Consider the following 23,252-nt stretch of genomic DNA (forward strand, 5'->3'; position numbering starts at 1 on the left):
CCCAAACAAGGATAAGCCTATTTTAGGTGGAATGATAAGGGAGAATTTCTCTTAAAAGGTTACTTGAAGGAGTTCTATGACACTGGAATAGGGGGAGAGCAACTGGCAGAAATCAGGATGACCCCCAGTGACTACCATTCTACTCACTTGCCCTTGAGGTCGGGGGACTCTATGTTGTTGCTGCTGTTTAGCTGCTAAGTCGTGTCCAACTCTTTCACAACCCCATGGACTATAGCCTGCCAGGCTCCTCTGTCCATGGGATTTCCCAGGTAAGAATACTGCAGTGGGTTGCCACTTCCTCCTCCAGGGAATATTTTCGACCCAGGGATCGAATTTGCATCTCCTGCATCAGGAGGATATCGGCATAGGCCGATTCTTTACCACTGAGCCAGCAGGGAAATCTGGGGGGACCCTATGACTTGCTTCTAACTGATAATATATGACAAGAATGAAGAGATTCTCCAGATGTAATTTAAATTCTTAATCAGTTGACTTTAATAGAAAAGGATGGTTATCCTGGATGGGACTGACTAAGGTGATAAAGATCCTCTCTTTTGAAAAGGTTTTTTTGATGTGGACCATTCATTAAGTCTTTATTGAATCTGTTACAATATTGCTTCTGTTGTTTATGTTTTGATTTTTCAGCAGAGAGGCAGACTTCAATCAGGGATGGAACCCATGCCCCCAGCACTGGAAAGCTAACTCTTAACCAGTGGACTGCCAGTGAAGTCCTGATTAATCAGAGACTTGAAACACCCACAAGTTCTCTCTCTCTACGGCTGGTTTTGAAGACTTCTACAGCTGCGTTGACATAAGAACACAGCCCAGAGTTAATTCCAGCCCTATGAGTCCTTGAGCATTCAGAGAACCCAGCTAAGTAATGCCAGATTTCTGATCTACAGAAACTTTGAGATAATACATGGGTAGTATCTTAAAATACTGCATTTGTGGCAATTTTTACACAGCAACACAATGAAAACAAATACAATACTCTGAGCAGGAAAAAACTATAAAAGTCACTGGGAGTTGTTTTGGGGGTGAGCAAAGAGGAAGATTGCCAGGAGGTAAAACATGGGCTTGTCTGTGAGAAAACAGAAAAGTTTAGGCTTTATCCCAGTATCTGAAACATGGTGGTTAGTGCACAGTAAGCAGGTAAAACATCTATTAAATTAATGAATGAACTTAGGAATAATGAAAGTACACTGCTAAATAAAAGTGTTTAATACCAGTCTGCTGGGTCCACCCCCTCAGATGCTGAAACATTTCTTCAGTAGGTAGTTATTGAAAAACCATTATGTACAAAGAAATGTAATATTGACAGAGAGCCAAGAAAAGTGATTAAGAAATACAGCCAGGACAAGAAGCAAATTCTGAGACTACAGATCTTCTGGAGACTTATGGATTAGGAAAAAAATCTACTTAAATAGAGATGAAAGATTCTATGGGGAAAAAAAATATCTACTTAAATAGAGATGAAAGACTCTATAATGAGGTATAGATACGATCCAGTAATCCGGGTCACAGCTGAAAGCTGATAATGTGAGGTTTCTGCTCAGAGTCTAATAAACTATTTGAAAAGCTGCCAAGTGTTAATCAAGTCCATGGAAGAGAGCCCTGTAACAAGATCACATCATCAAAAGCCACATTAATGATGGACTGGAGGAAAGGTAATGAAGGTAACTGAAGACAGTTAGTAGTTCAGAAATGGTGGGGAATTTAATACTGAAAATACAACGATGTTTATACATTGGGAAATTATATTCCATGTGTTTCTTCTCAAGTCTTCTGGATTATATGAAAAAAATCTCTAGAAATTCAGAGAAGATAAATGAACAGAATACTGTCATCTTCATTTAACTGCAGTATGTATGTTACCTTGCTGCCCAGGAGGCACAAATGATGGCTGAGGAGAAGATTAGACTCAGATCCCCACGTTTCCAGGAGCTACGAGTGAGATCATAAGGACACAACCAGAAAGAAACGCTGTTCTCAAAGAGCAGAACGGAAACATGAAGAAACAACTAACTTTCTTAGCTTCTACTCATCCATATCCCCTTGGAAATTAGTTGGGTTGCTTCCCTAAGAAGGATTTATCTTCATTTAAAAATATGTAAAAGTGAAACACCTCTGAAGTGTTTTTCAAGGAGAAATGTCTGCACATTTCAGAACAGAACAATTAAGGAAAACTCATGAAGTTAAGTTAATATGGGTAGGAAGTTGCAGACATCTGGTACATCCAACTGGGCATTAAGTCAATTCCAGATGTGGAGGTTATTAGAAAGAATTAGGAAAAAGGGTGCTTTGCATTCTTTAAACTTTTAAAATAAATCATCATCTTTGCATTTTATGAAAATAGAAAGCAGGTCTGTGTTAGTCCCATTTCTCAGATGATAACTCAAATGCCTATATAATTGCTTCTTCTCAAGAGTTTGGGAAAATAAAAACAACACTGATTTCATAATAGGAGTTTTCAATGATTTTACAAGGATGATTATGCTGTATGAGCAAACTCTTTTCTGAGCCAGAGCCATGAAACTTCAAACACGATCGTCTTTAAAAAATTGTGTGTGTAAATATGGAGATATTTATTAAGACTCCTTGCTTTTTTTAAAAAAACTGGTTTGATGGACATTCATTTTTCAACAGACAGTAGATGTGTAACTGATACAGTCACTCTTTGTTAAACATCCTCTTTCATTTGAGATGAAAACAAGTTCCTGGCAGTACCTCACAGAGAGATCACAGAAACCATCAGAAAACTGCAGCAGAAATCAGATTATACTTTCCCCTAAAATACAATATGCATACAACGAAATATGCATGTTTCTAGATTGAAAGCACCTATGAACTGCTCTCTCTCATAGGGAGAAGGATCAGAAAATAGAAAACAAAACAAAAAAACAAAACAAGCATACTTTTGCAAATGAAAAGAATATGATTTCAGTTCTATGTCTTTGCTCCTATGAGTGGATAGAGTACTGCAGAGTTGAGTATAATCTATGAGAAAACTAGTGAGTGTATCTATAATTTCTGAAACCTGATTGCAGGGTGTTTGAAGTACAGACTTCAGGTGAAATCTGTTCTGGTTAGTCTGGGGCTATTTTAAGGAATGGTGTCAGAGGGATCTATCTCATCAATGTCAGTATTTAAAGGAACTGGTCACCAGAGTCATGCTGCCCACATCAATGGTGGTGTGAGATCATGTCAGAGGCAGACAGATAAAGAGCATCTATTTTAATGATTGCAGTTCACATTACTGCAGAGTATTTTTAAAAATCTATTACGTCACAGCTGTGATTTCACATGTATTACTTCTAAGGTAAAGACAGGCTTACAAAGTGAGTTAAGTGTTGGCTTAATTATGGACATTAAATAAATAATCACACAGGTAGTACTTGGAAATGGTATAAAATCATGAAGGTGATATATTAATGACTGAAGTCTCAAATACAACACGGAAGATAATTTTCTTCTTTTGATAGCTTCTTTGTTGAGATTTTTGCTATTTGTTTCTATTTACAAAATACCTATATACTTAGGGCAGAAAATGTGAAAACACCAAAAAGCACAAGGGAAAAACACAAATATCAATCATAATGCTTAACCTTAAAGATATCATAACCCTTAAAGATAATCATAGTTTAGATTTTATTGTTTGCCTATCCAGTCCTTATTCCATAAAAATGGGATTATGTCTTCACACTGGTCCACAGCCTGACTTTCCACTTAGAAATATCTACTGAACACTTCCCCACATGGTAAGTGTTCTTTTTCAGCAACTGTTTTGCTAGCTGAAGAGTACTGTCTCATACTGTTAAAATCTAGTTAATCCCCTCCTACCGGGAATGAAGGTTGTTTGTATTTTTTTCACTGTCATATAAAATGCCACAATGAACATCTTTGGACTTAAAACTCCTGATAAAATCTCTGAGTATCTACTTAAAACAAATTTCTAGAAGCAGAGCTGCCAGGTTAAAAGGTTTGCCAAATATAAAGGTGTTTGGCTACAAATTAACAGATTATGCTACAGAAAGTTTACCCCAATAAATCATTCTACCAGTAAGTAATGAGAATACCCATTTCTGTAACATTTGCAATGTATTATTGTTACCAATGGTATATTTCTTTTAAAATACTTCTGACTGTCAATACAATTATATAGCTCAGATGACTAAACACATGGAACTTAGAAATTCTACAATCATATATTCAGAATTATTTTGTTTTTTTCTTTGTGAATTACCTGTAATATGCTCTTTGCTCTGATTTCTACTGAGGTGAACCAATGAAGCAGTAATCAGACTAGGTGTCAGTATAAAATAAAATATTAAATGCCTTAAGTATTCCAGTCCCAAGACGTTACTTCATTTTACATTTCTTATAACTCTCTCTCAGCTAAGGGGACAACCATTATTTTGGGGAGAGAAGACATTATTGTTTTATATCCTCGTATTTTTTAATACCACATAGAAAAATCTTGAAAATGAGTAGAATAAATTAATTTTAATTAATTAATTAATTAATTAAACAAGTAAAACAAGGTCCTGCCACTTTACCATAGTCAACAAGTTCAAAGCAACCAAAGTAAGAAATGGCATAGCAATAGATTCATTTCAGTGATGCTGATGTTTAAGCAAGAGCAGAAAATCTTCATGATAAGCTAGCCACTGAAATTAGAAAAACTAATCCCTAGAAACATTCTATGCCTAGCAAGTTTATGAACACTTGACTAACTCTAATTCTGCATATTACTTACCACTTAAGTGGGTGATTGTCAATCTTTTTGAAGCTATCACAACTCATCTTCTTGTTGTAGAGAAGAGGGTGGTGATGGATGGTTTTGCTACCTGCTTACCCCAATCTACAAGTGCTACATGGGATGCAGTACTAACACGTCAATTTAAAATAACAAATATATTTAATCTCAAATTGAGGCTTGAGAATTTCAAATACTTTTTAACCCATCACAGAAACTCTATCTTTGGATAGGAAACCAGGGTTCTGAACTGAAGTGGGCTGAGAGGAAAGCAGGGTGTCAGAATACCTTTGAGTATTATATATATATATATATATATATATATATATACATATATATATACATATACATATATATATATACACACACACACACACACTATATTTTGAGATTTCAAACAGATTCCTGTTTACTAAAACATCCAGAAATTTTAGGGTGAGCTATAATGGTTGACACAGAGAAGGCAATGGCACCCCACTCCAGTACTCTTGCCTGGAAAATCCCATGGATGCAGGAGCCTGGTAGGCTGCAGTCCATGGGGTCGCTAAGTTGGACACGACTGAGTGACTTCACTTTCACTTTTCACTTTCATGCATTGGAGAAGGAAATGGCAACCCACTCCAGTGTTCTTGCCTGGAGAATCCCAGGGACGGGGGAGCTGCCGTCTATGGGGTCGCACAGAGTCGGACAGGACTGAAGCAACTTAGCAGCAGCAGCATAATGGTTGATAAGAGCCTACCAACTAGTTAGAACAATCTGCCATCATCCATTTATTAAGGTAATAGGCATTTATGGAACACTTGTTTTATGTCAAAGTACTGGAAATACTTTGACAAAGTATTTGACAAAGTATTTTCAATACTTTTGGGAAATATTAGCAAATAAGGCAGAGATGCACTATCGTCCTCCTAAGGCCAACATTCTGCTGAAGGATGGGCAGAGAGGGTGAGACAGGTAGTAAACACAAAAACAGGTGAAGAGGAAATGGAAGACAGTGGTAAAGGCTTTGATAAAAATCAAACAGGGGGATGGGAAAGACAGTGACTTGGCAGGGTGTGAAGCAAGGGAGAACTTTAGATGAAGTGGTCCAGGAACACCTCATGGAGAAGCTGACATTTAAGCTGTGCCAGTCATGCAAAGGTCTTCGCAAAGAGTATTCTAAATTGAGGGAAGAGCAAATGCAAAGGCCCACAGCCAATGTGATATGTTTGGGAAACAGAAGGCCAGTGAGAAAGCACATAGAGAAAGTGGTGTGATCCAGGATGATTCCTGTTCTGCCTTAAGCCTTAGTTATAAGTAAGGATGCCATTCTAGGGGTGAGGGGATGGCCATGGAAGATTTTAGGTGCAGAATTGGCATGATCCAGTTTACAATTTTAAAAGATCACTTCGATTGGTGTGCGGTGGGTACATTTTCATGGGCAAGAAGGGAGGCAGCGTTACCAGTTGGGTAAACACTGATCATCGAAGTAAATGATGTGTGCCTTGAATTAGCAGACAGACATGGAGGCAGGAAGAAGAAAATCCCAATATCCTGTAGTTCCTACATTAAACATTTAATTACATACAATGGAATATTATTCAACCACAAAAAAACAATGAAATAACGCCATTTGTAGCAACATGGATGGAGCTAAAGATGATCATACTAAGTCTACGATACATAAATTAGATAATCAATAAAGACGTACTGTATAGCACTGGGAACGCTACTCAATACTCTGTAATAACCTGTATGGGCAAGGAATCTAAAAAAGAGTGAATATACATATGTGTATAACTGACTCACTTTCCTATATAGCATAAATTAACAACACTGTAAATCAATTATACTCCAATAAAATTTTTTAAAAATTAAAAAAATATATATTTACGGCACTGTTCTGATGGTGTCTGTTGACTTTTCGCTTATTCCAATAGACTGTAATAAACTTTAACTGCTACCATGTAGAAAGTGTCCCATGTTACTTCGGGCTTTGCATACATGCATTCTTACGACTGCATCCCAAGCTCATGTGTGGGGAAGTTAACTCCCAAGGCCTCAGAGTTATTTTAAGCGAGGAGTTATATTAAGATTTACCAAGGTTTACTGGATTCTGAGCAAGGAACAACTGTTAGCCAATGAACTATGGTGTCCGCCTTTAACCAACTTTAGAAGCTCTATACAGTCAGCAAAAACAGGACCAGGAGCTGACTGTGGCTCAGACCATGAACTCCTTATTGGCAAATTCAGACTTAAACTGAAGAAAGTAGGGAAAACCACTAGACCATTCAGGGATGACCTAAAGCAAATCCCTTATGATTATACAGTGGAAGTGAGAAATAGATTCAAGGGCCTAGATCTGATAGATAGAGTGCCTGATGAACTATGGAATGGGGTTCGTGACATTGTACAGGAGACAGGGATCAAGACCATCCCCATGGAAAAGAAATGCAAAAAAGCAAAATGGCTGTCTGGGGAGGCCTTACAAACAGCTGTGAAAAGAAGAGAAGCAAAAAACAAGGAGAAAAGGAAAGATATAAACATCTGAATGCAGAGTTCCAAAGAATAGCAAAAAGAGATAAGAAAGTCTTCTTCAGCGATCAATGCAAAGAAATAGAGGAAAACAACAGAATGGGGAAAACTAGAAATCTCTTCAAGAAAATCAGAGATACCAAAGGAACATTTCATGAAAAGATGGGCTCAATAAAGGACAGAAATGGTATGGACCTAACAGAAGCAGAAGATATTAAGAAGAGGTGGCAAGGATACACAGAAGAACTGTACAAAAAAGATCTTCACGACCAAGATAATCATGATGGTGTGATCACTTATGTAGAGCCAGACATCCTGGAATGTGAAGTCAAGTGGGCCTTAGAAAGCATCACTACGAACAAAGCTAGTGGAGGTGATGGAATTCCAGTTGAGCTATTCCAAATCCTGAAAGATGATGCTGTGAAAGTGCTGCACTCAATATGCCAGCAAATTTGGAAAACTCAGCAGTGGCCACAGGACTGGAAAAGGTCAGTTTTCATTCCAATCCCAAAGACAGGCAATGCCAAAGAATGCTCAAACTACCACACAATTGCATTCATCTCACATGCTAGTAAAGTAATGCTCAAAATTCTCCAAGCCAGGCTTCAGCAATATGTGAACCGTGAACTTCCTGATGTTCAAGCTGGTTTTAGAAAAGGCAGAGGAACCAGAGATCAAATTGCCAACATCCGGATCATGGAAAAAGCAAGAGAGTTCCAGAAAAACATCTATTTCTGCTTTATTGACTATGCCAAAGCCTTTGACTGTGTGGATCACAATAAACTGGAAAATTCTGAAAGAGATGGGAATACCAGACCACCTGACCTGCCTCTTGAGAAATCTGTATGCAGGTCAGGAAGCAACAGTTAGAACTAGACATGGAACAACAGACTGGTTCCAAATAGGAAAAGGAGTACGTCAAGGCTGTATATTGTCACCCTGCTTATTTAACTTCTATGCAGAGTACACCATGAGAAACGCTGGACTGGAAGAAGCACAAGCTGGAATCAAGATTGCCGGGAGAAATATCAATAACCTCAGATATGCAGATGACACCACCCTTACGGCAGAAAGTGAAGAGGAGCTAAAAAGCCTCTTGATGAAAGTGAAAGTGGAGAGTGAAAAAGTTGGCTTAAAGCTCAACATTCAGAAAACGAAGATCATGGCATCTGGTCCCATCACTTCATGGGAAATAGATGGGGAAGCAGAGGAAACAGTGTCAGACTTTATTTTTCTGGGCTCCAAAATCACTGCAGATGGTGACTGCAGCCATGAAATTAAAAGACCTTACTCCTTGGAAGGAAAGTTATGACCAACCTAGATAGCATATTCAAAAGCAGAGATATTACTTTGCCAACAAAGGTTCATCTAGTCTAGGCTATGGTTTTTCCAGTGGTCATGTATGGATGTGAGAGCTGGACTGTGAAGAAGGCTGAGCGCCAAAGAATTGATGCTTTTGAACTGTGGTGTTGGAGAAGACTCTTGAGAGTCCCTTGGACTGCAAGGAGATCCAACCAGTCCATTATGAAGGAGATCAGCCCTGGGATTTCTTTGGAAGGAATGATGCTGAAGCTGAAACTCCAGTACTTTGGCCACCTCATGAGAAGAGTTGACTCATTGGAAAAGACTCTGATGCTGGGGGGGATTGGGGGCAGGAGGAGAAGGGGACGACAGAAGATGAGATGGCTGGATGGCATCACTGATTCGATGGACGTGAGTCTCAGTGAACTCCAGGATTAGGTGATGGAAAGGGAGGCCTGGCGTGCTGCGATTCATGGTGTCACAAAGAGTCGGGCACGACTGAGCGACTGATCTGATCTGATCTGATCTGAGGGGTAGAGTTGTACAGAGAAACCAGGGCATGGCTGAAATTCTATAATGGTTCTTAAAAGGCAACGGGGAGCAAGATTACTAGTAAGGGAAGCTCTTGTTTAAAAAAGCATTTTTCTGGGCCCTACCTTGAGAATGCAGAACCAGAATCTAGGGCTGTGGCTGGAAATGTGCCTTTTAAAAATGCTCCCAAGAGACACTCAATAAACTTTTCAAAGTCTGCTGAGTAGGCACACAATAAATATTTGTTGAATAAAGAAATATAATGGGGAAAGATTTGCAGTTAATGAAGATCAGGAGTACTTCACTCCCCCAAACTTCCATCCAGAAAAAATATAAGCGCACTTTTTGGGTGGGCCCAAGCTGAGCCTGGAGGAGGGCACAGCAACCCACTCCACTATTCTTCTCTGGAGAATCCCATGGACTGAGGAGCCTGGCAGGCTACAGTCCACAGGGTTGCACAGAGATGGACATGACTGTAGCAAATTAGCAGGCACGCAAGCAAAGCCTCAGCTAGCCACCTCAGATCCACTTGGAAATTTATGGTGTGACTAATATAAGGGTACAAGGCAGGTTTTATGGAAGTTTTGTTTTAAATAATTTCTCTTGACCAGGTGCTAGGTCCAACTTGTGTCACCAAATGAAGAAGTAGAAGCCCTTCAGCTGGTAAATCCCATCTATTTTAAAGGCGCATAATCTTTTAAAAAAAATCATTTTGATCTTACGACACTTTCCATAAAGGGGCCAACTGACCCCCTGAACACAATACACACAACATCTAGGGGCCAGGAGATTTTTAGGAACTTACAAAATGTCTTCATTTCTTTTAAAAATCAAAAGAAAAACCTGAAAATATTCTAGACTGGACCATATTCAACTTTTACCAATGCAGTTACAAAATGTAATTTTAAAATATATTAAAATTACAAAATATAATTTAAAAATACATTTAAAAAAATCAAGATACGCACAGAAGGCAACAATGACTAGGGAACACAGAAGTTGTCATAAGGCCCTGCTTTTTTTTTTTTTTTTTCCTGTGCTGCACAGCTCGGGGGATATTAGTTCCCCACCAAGGATGCAACCTGAAACCCCTGCAGTGGAAGTGAGGACCTTCACCGCGGACCAAGGAAGTCCCTGGCCCGGCTTTACTCACAGCCCTGGACCCAGGTGACAGCTCCTTACCTGGCAAGCATTGTACAGGAGCTGATGCTCGAACTTCTTGATCCCAAGAATGTTCTGGAACATCTCATAGAGTTGCTCTTTGCTCAGAATCAGCTCGGAAGCGGCGCTGGCCGTCATCCGGGCCTGCTGCTTCCTGGGGTCCTCCTCCCCGCGGTAAATGGCATCAAACTTGGCCATCCAGGAGCTCAGCACGGTCTCCTTGCTGAGGCCGTCAATCTCCGGCAGGCTGCGCACGCGTTTCTCAATGTGCTTCTTGAAGACTTCTCGCGAGTCGTTAGCGGAGCAGCCGCCGCTCTGCACCATGCGTGCCACGCGGTCGCTCTTCAGGAACACCTGTGCGGGAGGGGACGGGGCAGACGTCAGAAAGCTGCTCTGGAAGAAGTGTTTCCTGGGGCGGGGGCGGGGCTGACCCCTTGGAGGGCATCCCAGGAGGCACCGGGGTGGGTCAGAGCCTGACTGCTACCTCCTAGCTGTGGGAACTCAGGGGAGTCTCTTAGGCGTTCTGCCTTTGTGTCCAAATCTGGAAAACGGGAATGACTGGTATTTCCTAGATTGTCGCAAGGATAAAATGAGACAGTCATATCCTGAGAGGCAGCCTGATATAGAGACTCAGTTACTCAGACTGCTTGGGTCCTTTCTCTGCCACTTAGTGGCCGTATTTCTTACAACAGATTAGCCTCTTTGTACTTCAGTTTTCTCATCTATAAAATTGGGACAATAGTAGTTTCTACAGCTCATGTGCTTCTAAATGAGGGATAAATGAGTCAATATATGATAAACACTTGAAAGGGTGGTTCATATTAATACCATGTGGGTTGTTGTTGTGGTGGGTATTATTTTTATATGTAAAATAGCTGGTATGATGTCTGGTCATAGCACTTCACACAGTACATAGTCCACTATTTATATCTCATTTTATCCTCTCAGTGATACTCATCACAGTTCATATTGAACAAGGATTACATAAATATGTATTTCAGGCCTGTCTCCCCTCCCCAAATGTAAACTCCATGTGGGCCGGAAATGTGCCCTTCTTCTTCCCCCAAATATCACCCACCCATCTTTAGAGTAGAGCCTCCTGCTTTGAGAATGAATAATGAGGAAGGCAGGCCTTACACTCAATCCATTTTGTAAATGGAAAAGCCAAGACTTCAGAGAGGAGTCTTTTTTTTAACCCATTAACTCAAAATGGACAACTCTATAAACGCATGGTCTCTTGACTTCACCCTGGTTCCTCCCTTTCCTATGAGTCTCACCTGCCTGGGGGGACAGCCCTTGGTGATCTTGCTAGTGCTGCCTTGATCCTGGGATAGAGCAGCCATTAACAACAGTTTCCTTTCACTGCATTTGGAAGCTTATATAAGCTACACAGTTCTGGGGTGTCATACAAGGCAGTGAAGCTGCTGCATCCTATTCACCAAGAGGAAACACCTGACCTTTTTGAGCCATGTCCTGTCCTAGTCACGGTTCAGAAGGTGCATAAATAGCCTTCCAGAAGCAGAACAAATATGCACTTCCCTGTCATATTTCAGAGAATACCTGTGGTAGGCGATTGCTTGGGGGGCATCTCATTGTCTCCCATTTCATCACAAAGCCTTCCTTGGGGAAGAGAGATATTAGAAAGTTGGACTCCATTTATTGTCAATTGAATGAACTAATTCAGAAAGAAAAAGGACCAAGGATTTGTTTCACAGGCTAGAGGCCATGGCCTGCTCCACTGTGCTTGGGAAAGGTACTCAGTTGAGACCTTAGAGTTCATTTAAAAATCAATTATTAAAAAAAAAAAAAAAGGTTACAAATGAATCGAGGCTTTAAGAGCTTTAATGAGCTAGCAATTCACCTGAAACTCTATAATGCTTAATACAGGTAGTTTCTCCATGTAACGAACACACTGTGTTTCAGTTATAGGTCTAGATCTCAAAGAGCATCAAAGTTTTGAAGTTTTTGGAGTGACAGTATAACACCGTGATGTGACCTGTAAACCATACTCCCAGGCCAGATCTGCCATTAACTTTCTGTGTAACCTTGGGTAAGTTACCTCATCTCTCTGATCCTCTAGTATCTTATCTATACACTGAGGGAGTTGAACTATACAACTTTGAGCTTGTCTTTTAAGCTGTAAAGTTTATACTGTTACTCATGAGTCCATTCATCCTTTCTTTAGGTACTCTCTGGAGGAAGGCATGTGCCAGGTGCCAGGGTTAGAATGAGGAGGAAAGAGATGTTGCCCCAGCCCTCATGCCTCTGTGACATTGTCCTATTCATCCCACACAAATATCATTACAACCTGTGTCAAGTGCTAACCAAGGGAAACTGCGCAGCTTCATGCATGCTTGTAGCCAGGAATACATTCCAATATGTGGTCAGGAAAGCCTTCCTGGAGAACTCCTTTAAGGTGAAATGTGGAAGACGGGTAGGAGAAGAATGAAAGAAGGAATAACATATGTAAACACACTGAGGATCTGAGGAAATCAGGAGAAGTCAGTGTGGCTATGGCGAGAGAAGCGTGAAATGATCAGCCAGCCTTCTCTGAGAAAGATCAAATTGAGAAGACTCTGAAAAGTGGAGGGCTTCATCTGTCCACAGGTAAGATACAATCACTAGTGTAAGATAGGTAGAAGGGGCCGGATGGCCAACGGCACAGGAGGTTCTATTAAGAACATTAATTCTCATTTGAAGGGCACTGGGAAGCCAATGAAGGCTTTAAATCTAGACAGGACACAATCAGGTTCACATACTCTGGCTTTAATGTAGAAAATGGACCTGAAGAAGGCCAGGAGAGTAGACAGGAGGCCAGTTGAGAGACAGCTTATGAGCACAGGTGAGTGACGGTGGTAGCGATGCAAAGGGGTTAATTCCTTGCTGTCAGCACTAGTGAATATTAGAGGAGACTTAAAAACATTCACTCAACAATGAAGCCACACTCTCCTTCCATTTGTCCATAGCAGCGTCCCACAAACCTGGAACGGGACCCCATTTCAGGTTCTCAGCACCGGATTCCTTTCCCCCAGAGCCCCTCCACAGCTGCTATCTGTCCTTTGTCTCTCTAACTTTAGTTAATGTCTGAGGCTCCAGATAGACTATATAAGTCCTCAGAAGGCAGGAGTTGTATCTGCTTTGTTCCTATTATTTTTTCTGACTGTCTAAGACAGCGCCTGGCACATAGTTGGTGCTATGTCAAATGAGGAAAATCAGTGAATGAACAACAGGAACAAAGCAGACATCTCAAAGCAGAAACCCTATGCAGATTATATCTGGATGGAGGGAAGACGGTAAAGAAGATACCAGCAAGCACAAATACACTGGTCTCTTAAAAATAATTGACTGACACTACGTTTTCCATGAGACCTGACAATAGGGGATAAGAAATGAGGAAGTGTTAGTCTCTCAGTTGTGTCTAACTCTTCGAGACCCCATGGACTATAGCCCACCAGGTTCCTCTGTCCATGGGATTCTCCAGGCAAGAATACTGGAGTGGGTTGCCATGCCCTTCTCTGGGGACGAAATGAGGATATTAGCACACTGGTCCTAGTCAGCATCCATAATTGGTGATCCCTGGGTCCTGCACACATTATCTGCTTTCCACAGGTCCTTCCTTTATACACAATAGCCACTAAATATATATTCATTGTACTACTAGCAGATGGCTTTAGACAATCACTTAACTTGTATCAACCTCACTCCTTCACCATTACCTGGGGTTCAACCAGCCAGCCTTCTCTGAGAAAGATCAAATTGAAAAGACTCTGAAAAGTGGAGGGCTTCATCTGTCCACAGGTACAAGATACATCTGTCCACAAGATACAATCACTAGGCCCCAGAACAAAAGGAGATGAGTGGAATGTTAAGAGAATAGACGAAGGAGGCAGAAGATGGAGGAGACGGACAAGTGCCAAAAAAGCAGCAAGTCGGCCACAGGGAGAAACGGTGGCAGCAGAAAGCTAACTTTCCAAGCACATCATCTGTCTTGGCTTCTCAGTCTTGTCCGAAAGGAAGCCAGGCAGGCAATGTACTTGTGTGTCTCTAAAATGACCCTTGAAATTCATTTGTACCAGGAGCTCTATCTGGTATTTTGTGTTTTGTTTTCTGTTTCATTTTTCAGTGGCTCTTGCAAGAGACTTCAACTCCAGGCACAGCTCTATGCGGCACATCCATAAATCCTGCCGGCTTCTCTGCCAACTCCCAGACAGGTCATAATGGGAGAGGGCAGATAAACAAATAAATACGAAACAGTGAAGGGCAGTCAATTCAGCAACTCAGCCTCATCCATCAGTCCTTCCCTCCATTGCCAGAGCCAAGCAGCCTCAAGGTTGTTTTAGAAACACAGAAGCGCATCGGTACTTAATGACGGGACATGCTATGGGGTAAAGCTGGCCCAGCTCCTGCTTCTCTACAGACAGGCTGAGAACACAAGGCGGATCCTCTCCTGCTCTACAAAACCACATCATTTCAACGTAAATAAGAAAAATACCTAGATGCTATAGTAAATAAGATTTTAAAAACCTACAAAAACCAGGTTACTAACAATGTTTCTGATGACTGGCACACACATAATGGTAATTGTGGGCTCTAGTGTCAGACAACCTGAGATCAAATTCTGGCTCCTCCAGCTGTTGGCTTTGTCAGCTGAGCAACTTACTTCATCTTTCTGAGCTTCAGTTTTATCATCTTTCAAATGGGAATCATAACCACCCTGCTGTGCAGGATTGGCAAGGGAGTTCAATGAGACAATGAAAGTCAACTGGTGAACACGCTGCCTGCTCCAAGAATGTAATGAAAGTTAACTGTTATTTTTAAATTGATTATTATACAACCATGAAAAAAGATAACTTTTCTTCTTTTATCAGCATCAAAGGATGTCCATGATATGCTGCTAAATCAGAGACTTCCAATCATAGGGGTGAAGTGGGGTTGGGGCACAGGACTGTAACTTTTGATTAAGAACATCACAGGTACTGTAATAAAACTTTTTACTGATGATTGAGCTAGCACAGGTGTGACTTTTGCAGAAGTAGAAAGATTGAAAACAACTGTGAGATGAAACAAATGGGTTATTAACATTTTTTAGTTATTTTCCATCTTAACATGGAAATCAAGGACCTATCTTTACAAGTATAGATATATCAAAAAATACCTGGAAAGGCATATACCAAAATTTAATAGTGGTTGTCTAGCACAATGGGATTAGAGGTATTTTCCTAACCATTTCATTTCCATTTTTTCCCTATTGTCTAGTTTTACAATTGACATGTTTGACTTTCACAGTTATATAAAACACCCCTTTCTACGTGGGAAAATGACAGATTTTACTTTCACTGAGGCAAGATGCATGTAAATTTCTTAAATAAAAAGCATCTTTGGATCTTAAAGACTTTTTTTGTCAGAAAGTAAGGGGAACCTAGGCAAATTTAAGAAACATATCTGAGGCCATGACCTATGGTAAGTGGTGGTAGGTTAGGAACCAAAGTAATTCCCTTGCCCCTTTCTATGTCCTTTCCCCCTGCCTTGACCTTGTACCTTCCATCCCCATGTCTAGGCCCCAAACTAGGGAGTGGATTGATTCTGTAGCTTTCAATCCTCTTTTATCATTTATTTCTATACAGCAGGTGGGCACTATATCACCACTCTTCCGCTCTTATATTCATAACAGCACTTGTCTGTTGCAGATTTATGATGAGGTTGTATGTCTAAGTGTGTGTGTTTGGAATGAAATCTTGACAGCAAGGAAGATACTACTACGGATGAAGAAACTGAAGCTCAGAGGTGGCTGAGGTCCCACAGCCAGTTTGCAGCCAAACCAGAATCCACCCCCACTTTCAGACACTCAACTCATCCTCTTGCTTCTGGTCCCCAACTTTTTGACACCAAGGACCAGTTTCATGGAAGACAATTTTTCCATAGACCGAGGAGAGGGGAATTGTTCTTGGATGATTCGAGTACATTACATTTATTGTGCACTTTATTTCTATTACTATTACATCAGCTCCACCTGAGATCACCAAACATTAGCTCCCAGAGGCTGGGGACCCCTACTAGTCTCAACCACTCGGCCCTCTGCTCCCTCCTTCCTTGCCTGGTTGTTCCCACAGGAATAAGTGCCTTTAGAATGGCTGGTTACTCTTTTCCTAGGCCACTGAGGAATCATAGTGGTTTTGCCTATGAAAATGTATAGCTTTATTTTAGAAAAATAGCCAGGTCACACACACATCTACTTTTCTTAGATTAAAAAAAGTTCAGTGATAAAGATGAAATGACATATGTCACCCTGTGCAGAGGACACCTGCAGGTTTTGCCTGCCAACCATCCATCCCCTTGTGTAACAGCACCTCAGTCTGAGAACACCTTTATTGCTACGCACTATTTCGCTGGGGCTGTCACTCACGGGACCGTGCGCTTCCTTTGCCAAGTAGTGAACTGGGGCCTGAACTTGGCATTCAGACTCCCTCTTCTGGGGTTCAGATTCAGAGAGGGGAAGCATAAGAAAGGGACAGGGCTGGAGTAGATTCATGCCAGTGATGGGGTATGCATTATATCCTGCTACCCAGCTTCCTGAGGCTAAGCTATCCTGCGTCCCGTCTTCTCTCTAGATGGTTTTTCTCTTTTGATAACAAAACAACAGTTGTTGTTGTTATTAGGGCTTAATTTAGCCACAGTCAGTTTCTGTTACTGGCAATCAAAGAACTGTGTTGGATACACTATTCAAATTTAGTGTGACAAAAACTAACTGAGGCTTTGTTAGAGAAGATCAGCTAAAAATAAAATGAAACAAAATGAAACTCAGTCATAGCAGTGGTGCTGGCTGCAGTCCAGACAGCAGCTGTCCTGCTCTAACAGGAGTGCTGGTCTGCATGCCGTCTACCGTACTCTACACTCCCTGGTCCAAGGTTCTGTAAGACCTTTCCATCTGCCTCATCTCACTGCTGTCAGGGCCAGCCTGTGAAGGAACAAAAATTAAGCAGGTAAATGGGGAGGGAGGTGAGGATGAGGATGGAGGTTGGGAGGGCTTATGTTTCACAATTTGTCTTAAAAGAGCTGAGAGTTAGAAAAATGTGGGGGCCCTGGAGAAACGGGGTCGGGGGCTCTCTGATGCATTAGCACTGTGGCATGGAAACAGGATGAAGTTGCTGAGCTAGATCTCAGAGCATCCACCTTGGTGCGCAGCCCTCAAAGCCATCATGAAAGAGATTAAAGGATTAATCTCCTTCCCTGCTTGATCTGCTTTGCCACAGGGAACCTTGGTCTTCCTCTATCCTGGCCCACTCTGCTTCCAGGCCTGACTAGCTTGCAATGAATGCTGGGCAGCTGGGCTCAGACTGGGCTGGATGTGGGTGGGCACAGATGGAAAAAGGACAGTGGCTCCCCACTCCCTTTATTAAAAAAAAAATAATGCTCATTACTACTCTAGCAGGTTGACAAAGCATTATTGTCTTTGCAAAACAATGGTATTTCCAGAAACTGACTTTAGTATTAATAACTGACTATAGTAATCTCAGAACTTTTGGAGAAAATGTTTTTGTTTGTTTGTTTTTAAGTTGTCATTATCACTTGTAAACTGGGACATATATATCAGGGTTGGTATGGTGGGATGGAGAGAGAGAGTATGTGTAGGGGAGTGGAGGTTGAGAATTTAGGAGACTATCTGTTGGTTTTGGCTCTTAAGCATACATTCCCCCTTCTATTAAAAAGCATCCCAGTTTCTTAATGGGAAACCAGGCCATTTCAACACAAATGGTTCCAGTGGGACTGAACCTGCCCTCCAGCTCCAGAGGTGGTGTCTGTCCTGGGTCTGATCCTTGGTCTACCTGATGAGGCAAACACTGACATAAAAGCGACTGGGTCCCAGAGGAAGGGATGGGACTCTGCAACTGGGCAGAGGAAGAGATGCTAGCTCTCCACTGCCCAAGAATGAAAGCAGAGAGAGAAAGTGATGAGTAATCAACTTGGAGCACTCCCAAGTGATGTATCAATCCTGACGCCTTGACTAGGGACCTTTGCTTCAGAGGATTAGGCTTCCCAAGAAACATGAATCTCAAGACACTCTAAAGCTTTACTAATGAATACAGTAAATAATTAATACCTGACATTATTTCCTGTTAGTCAGATCTCAATATTAAATATTCAGTAATTTCTTTATGTCTATATTCTCATCAGACTAAACAGAAGCCCTTTCAAATAAACTAGCCACTATAGAGGAAAATATCAGGACCACTGTAGATATCATGGTAATTTCCAGAGACTCATTAGCAAGTTGATGACTATTAATTTTCAAATTTAATTAATAGATAGAAATGGTGCTTTCTTGTAATTTATATCATTAGTCAAATGAGCTTTCTAATTAAGATCTGCAATCTGCAAATTTACAAACTCATGAATTACTCTAAACATGGAGAATTATTGATAAGTGTCTGCCTGGTCTCAACTGGTTTCCAGATTTTGACAAAAGGGGGGATAATTGGTTTCAAGCCCTGGCAGTTTCTAAACAGAACCTTCTTAAATATATTTAGGTTATTCACTGCCACACAAACACTGTAATTGCAGATCTCATTTCCATTCGCCCTTAAATCTAACCAAAAAATATATCACATCAGATGAAGCACTAAATTCGACCCTTATTGGCAGTCATTAACACTGTTTGTAAAATGAAAAAAAAAAATTAAATCTGACATATACAAAAACAAATCAGACTTCTAAAACAGATCCAAATAGAAATTTCATTGAGGAAAAAATAGCATGCAAAATGAGTCTGTGGACGGACCTAGCAAACATCAAGGACACAAAGGCTGTTTACTATTAAAGGCTAACTAGCAAACCAATCAGTAATATTTTCACAAGATCTCATTGCAATCTTGCTCCACTCTTTCCATGAAAGAAGGAGTCAAATGCTTAGCAACAAGAAGGAGCGTTTCACTGAATCAATCAATGAACATTTTAAAAACATCTACTGAGAAACACAGCGCTCAAGGGCAGAATAAGCATGTGCTCATTGACTGAGGCAGGGACACCAGTGTTTTTGTTTTAAAACAATTTTCTACCTAAAAACTGAGTAAAGAAAGGAAAAAAGGAGGAAGGCATTTTAATAGCTGTGTGACTTTGAAAAATTGACCTAACTTCCTTGAGCCTCAGTCTCTTCATCAGTAAAATGGGAATAATATCACTGTTGTCAAGATTAAACAATAAATGGTATGTAAAACACTCACCACTCTTCCTGGTATAACAATTTACAGTTTCCCTCACCCCTTGAACAAAATGCTTCTTTATACTCCTTAAAGTTATAATCAATCACAGACCCCTTGACCTCAAGAAGGATGGCCCTGTAGAAGGCCAAAGCTACTGTTCTCACTGACCAGTATTTCAGAAACCCCAGACTCCAGGTTTGAGCAATGTTGGCATTCTTCTGTGCGGTGAACCTTACCTCATAGTAACTCTGGACAGCGTTCATAAAGGCTTCGTCAGCCACGATTTGGGTTTCCCCATTGAGGAAAGCCTGAAACCGGTCCTTGACTGTCTGCAGCTGTTGTTTGCTGATCTGTAAGAAACAGAGGAGGAGGAGATGGTGAGGACCTTCTCTAAACAAGGGTCACAGTTGCTTTATATTGAAGATGCCAGGCTCATTGGCATGCTGGAGCTGGCGTGTACTGGCATGTGGAAGCTGACTGCTATATTTGCAGAAATTCTGTGAGGCAGCTGTTAAACATATCATTACTAAAAATTAATATAAATTAGAGCTAATTTATATTAAAAACAAAATTAAAAAACTCAGAATTCAATGCTTCCTGATTCTTTGATTATTTGTGTTTTTGAGATTATTTACATCTATTGTATTTCCATGGTGGAAATGATAGATAATGGGTTGCTACCATACATTTCTTCCCAGTTTTGCATTCAATTATTATTTTTTTATTTTATTGGCAGATATCCACCAAGGTGGGAGAACCCAGAAATTAACCCACATATACATGACTCACTAATATACGGCAAGGGAGCTAAGAATACTTAATAGGTAAAGGACAATGTCTTCAATAAACGATATTGGAAAACCAGATATTCACATGCATCAGAATGAAACTGCACTCCTATCTTCTACCACACACACACACACACAAACACTTCCCTGATAACTCAGTTGGTAAAGAATCCGCTTGCAGTGCAGGAGATCCTGGTTCAATTCCTGGGGTCAGGAAGATCCACCGGAGAAGGGATAAGCCACCCATTCCAGTATTCTTGAGCTTCCCTGTGGCTCAGCTGGTAAAGAATCTGCCCCCAGTTTGGGAGACCTGGGTTCAATCCCTGGGTTAGGAAGATCCCTTGGAGAAGGGAAAGGCTACCCCCTCCAGTATTCTGGCCTGGAGAATTCCATGGACTACAGCCCATGTTGTCACAAAGAGTGAGACATGACTGAATGACTATCACTTTCACAAAAATTAGTTCAAATATGTTAAAGACTTAAATGTAAGACCTGGAAATGTTATCCTACAGAGGAAAACATAGGGTAAAGCTTCCTGACATTGGTCTTGGCAATGATTTTTTGGATATCACACCAAAATCACAAAGAATAACATCAAAAATAAACAGATGAGACTATATTAAACTAAAAAGCTGCCACATAGCCAAAGAAACAATCAGCAAAATGAAATACAATCTATGGAATGGGAGAAAATATTTTATTTTCAAATCATTTGCCTGGTAAGAGGTTAATACCCATAAGACATATACCTCAATAGAAAAAAAAAGATTAAAAAATGGGCAGAGGGCTTGAATAGACATTTTCCCACAGAAGATATACAAATGGCCACTAAGTACATGAAAAGATGCTCGATTTTACTCATCATGAGGGAAATGCCAATCAAAACCGCAATCACCACACACCTGCTAGAGTAGCTATTATCAAAAAGATAAGATATAAGTATTGGCAAAGGTGTTGAGAAAAGGGAATTCTATTAACCGTTGCTAGAATTGGTACAGCCACTGTGGTTTTTGAAAAAATTAAAAATACAACTACCATATGCTCTAGCAATCCCACTTCTAGGTATACATTCCCAGGAAGGGAAGGAAGACACTCTCTTGAAGAGATAACTCCTTCCCATGTTCATTGCAGTATTATTTATAATAACCAAAATATGGAAACAACCTACTGCTCATCAATGTATGAATAGGGAAAGAAAATTTGATATGTATATATGGGTGTGTGTACATACGCACATACATATACATTCATAATACATACATTGGAATATTATCATACGTACACAAACACACACATTGGAATATTATTCAGCCACAACAAGAAAATCCTCCTTTTGCAATAACACCTAGGGACCTTGAAGGCACTATGCTAAATGAAATAAGTCAGACAGACAAAGACAAATATTGTATGCTCTCACATATGCAGAATCTAAAAAACCCGAACTCATAAAAATAGAGACATAGAGACTACAATAGTGGGTACTGGGGGCTGGGGGTGGGGGAAATGGGATCAAAGAGTGAAAATTTCTAGCCATAAGATGAGTAAGTTCTAGAATTCTAATATGGATTAACATAGTGGCTATAATTTATATTACTCTATTAAGTACTTGAAAGTTGTAAAGAGAGTAATGTTACATGCTATCACAAGAGAAAAATGGTAATTATGTGAGGGGATAGAAGTGTTAACCAACCTTCTTGTGGTAAGATTCTGTAGAATATGCATGGACTGAATTGCCACACTAAATGTCTTAAACCTATATATGTTATATTTCAATCATATTTCATAAAGCTTGGGGGTATCCTGCTAAGTGCAGCATGGAAATAGACAAAAGTTTTTAAACTGTACTGTTATTCCAGGGTGTGGCATAGATAACTGGAGCAGTAGGTTATATGTGATTCTCTACCTCATCAAGCCTGCCTTTCTTCCCCACTTAGGAAAGCATCCCTGAAAGTTTCCTGTTTATTTTCTCTTCTCCCTCCCTTATCTAGCTGTGTTCCACTGTCTTTCAGTCTCGGGAAGCCCTTCCCAAACCCTAGCCTATATTTGCCTGCTAAGTAATTCCAGGCCACATCATGTATTCTAACTACTTGTTCAGTTCAGTTCAGTTCAGTCGCTCAGTCGTGTCCGACTCTTTGCGACCCCATGAATCGCAGCACGCCAGGCCTCCCTGTCCATCACCAACACTACTTGTTATGATCAAATTTGTTAGATGATCTGTCTCTTCTTGCTATTTTGTTCACTGATGTTTCCCCAGGGCCAACTTAGTGCCTTAATACATGCCAGGTATTCATGTTAAGTGAATGAATGAATGAAGTGTATAGAAGATAAATTATTTTTGAACATCCTTTCATCATTTCTAATTTAGCTAAAAAGAAAGTCAGCTAAAAACTTTGCTCTTTTAAATGTTATTCATACAAAGTCATGGGTTTCTCTGGTGGCTCAGACAGTAAAGAATCTACCTGCAATGCAGGAGACAAAGGAGATCAGGTTTGATTCCCTGAGTTGGGATGATCCTCTGGAGAAGGGCATGGCAACTCACTCCAGTATTCTTGCCTGGAGAATTCCATGAACAGAAGAGTCTGGTGGGCTACAATCCATGTGGTCACAAAGAATCAGACACGACTCAGTAACTTTCACTTTTTGTACACCTCCTAATTGACCATAGGATGCTGTGTCTGAGAACCGCTGCTCTAGTAGAAAGATGAAGCAGATCATTTCAGGCCCAGTTCTATCAACCCCTGTGTCATCTTGGAAAAGTGACTTATGTTTTCTGAGTTGGCCAAACTTACAATTCATTGCTGGAATAGGGCCATGATTAAATAAATAAATGTTATCTCATCCTCAGTTTTCTTACTTGCAAAATGGTAATAATCCTAATTACTCACTACCTTGGGATAGTTATAGCTATTCAGTGACATAATACGAGTTATTTTTTTTAATTATGAGTTTCTATATACATTGAGAGTGTTTTCATCACTTGAGTCAAAGAAAGTTTTGCTAGTA

The 23,252-nt window shown here is 40.4% G+C and overlaps 1 protein-coding gene across 27 annotated transcripts in view; it reads right to left on the reverse strand.

The window, feature by feature from the left end:
* The window catches only part of CADPS (calcium dependent secretion activator), a 471,796-nt gene that overhangs the window by 333,640 nt on the left and 114,904 nt on the right, over window positions 1–23,252 (reverse strand). For all 27 annotated transcript variants that reach the window (XM_027523777.1, XM_027523803.1, XM_027523802.1 and 24 more), the window contains exons 2-3: window positions 19,698–19,811; window positions 10,286–10,618 (exon numbers count right to left, since the gene is read on the reverse strand). In XM_027523777.1, the coding sequence (XP_027379578.1) occupies window positions 10,286–10,618; window positions 19,698–19,811 (447 nt within the window). The remainder of the gene's footprint in view (window positions 1–10,285; window positions 10,619–19,697; window positions 19,812–23,252) is intronic.

Source organism: Bos indicus x Bos taurus, chromosome 22 (assembly GCF_003369695.1).
Source record: "Bos indicus x Bos taurus breed Angus x Brahman F1 hybrid chromosome 22, Bos_hybrid_MaternalHap_v2.0, whole genome shotgun sequence".
In the NCBI taxonomy this organism is placed as follows: Eukaryota; Metazoa; Chordata; class Mammalia; order Artiodactyla; family Bovidae; genus Bos; species Bos indicus x Bos taurus.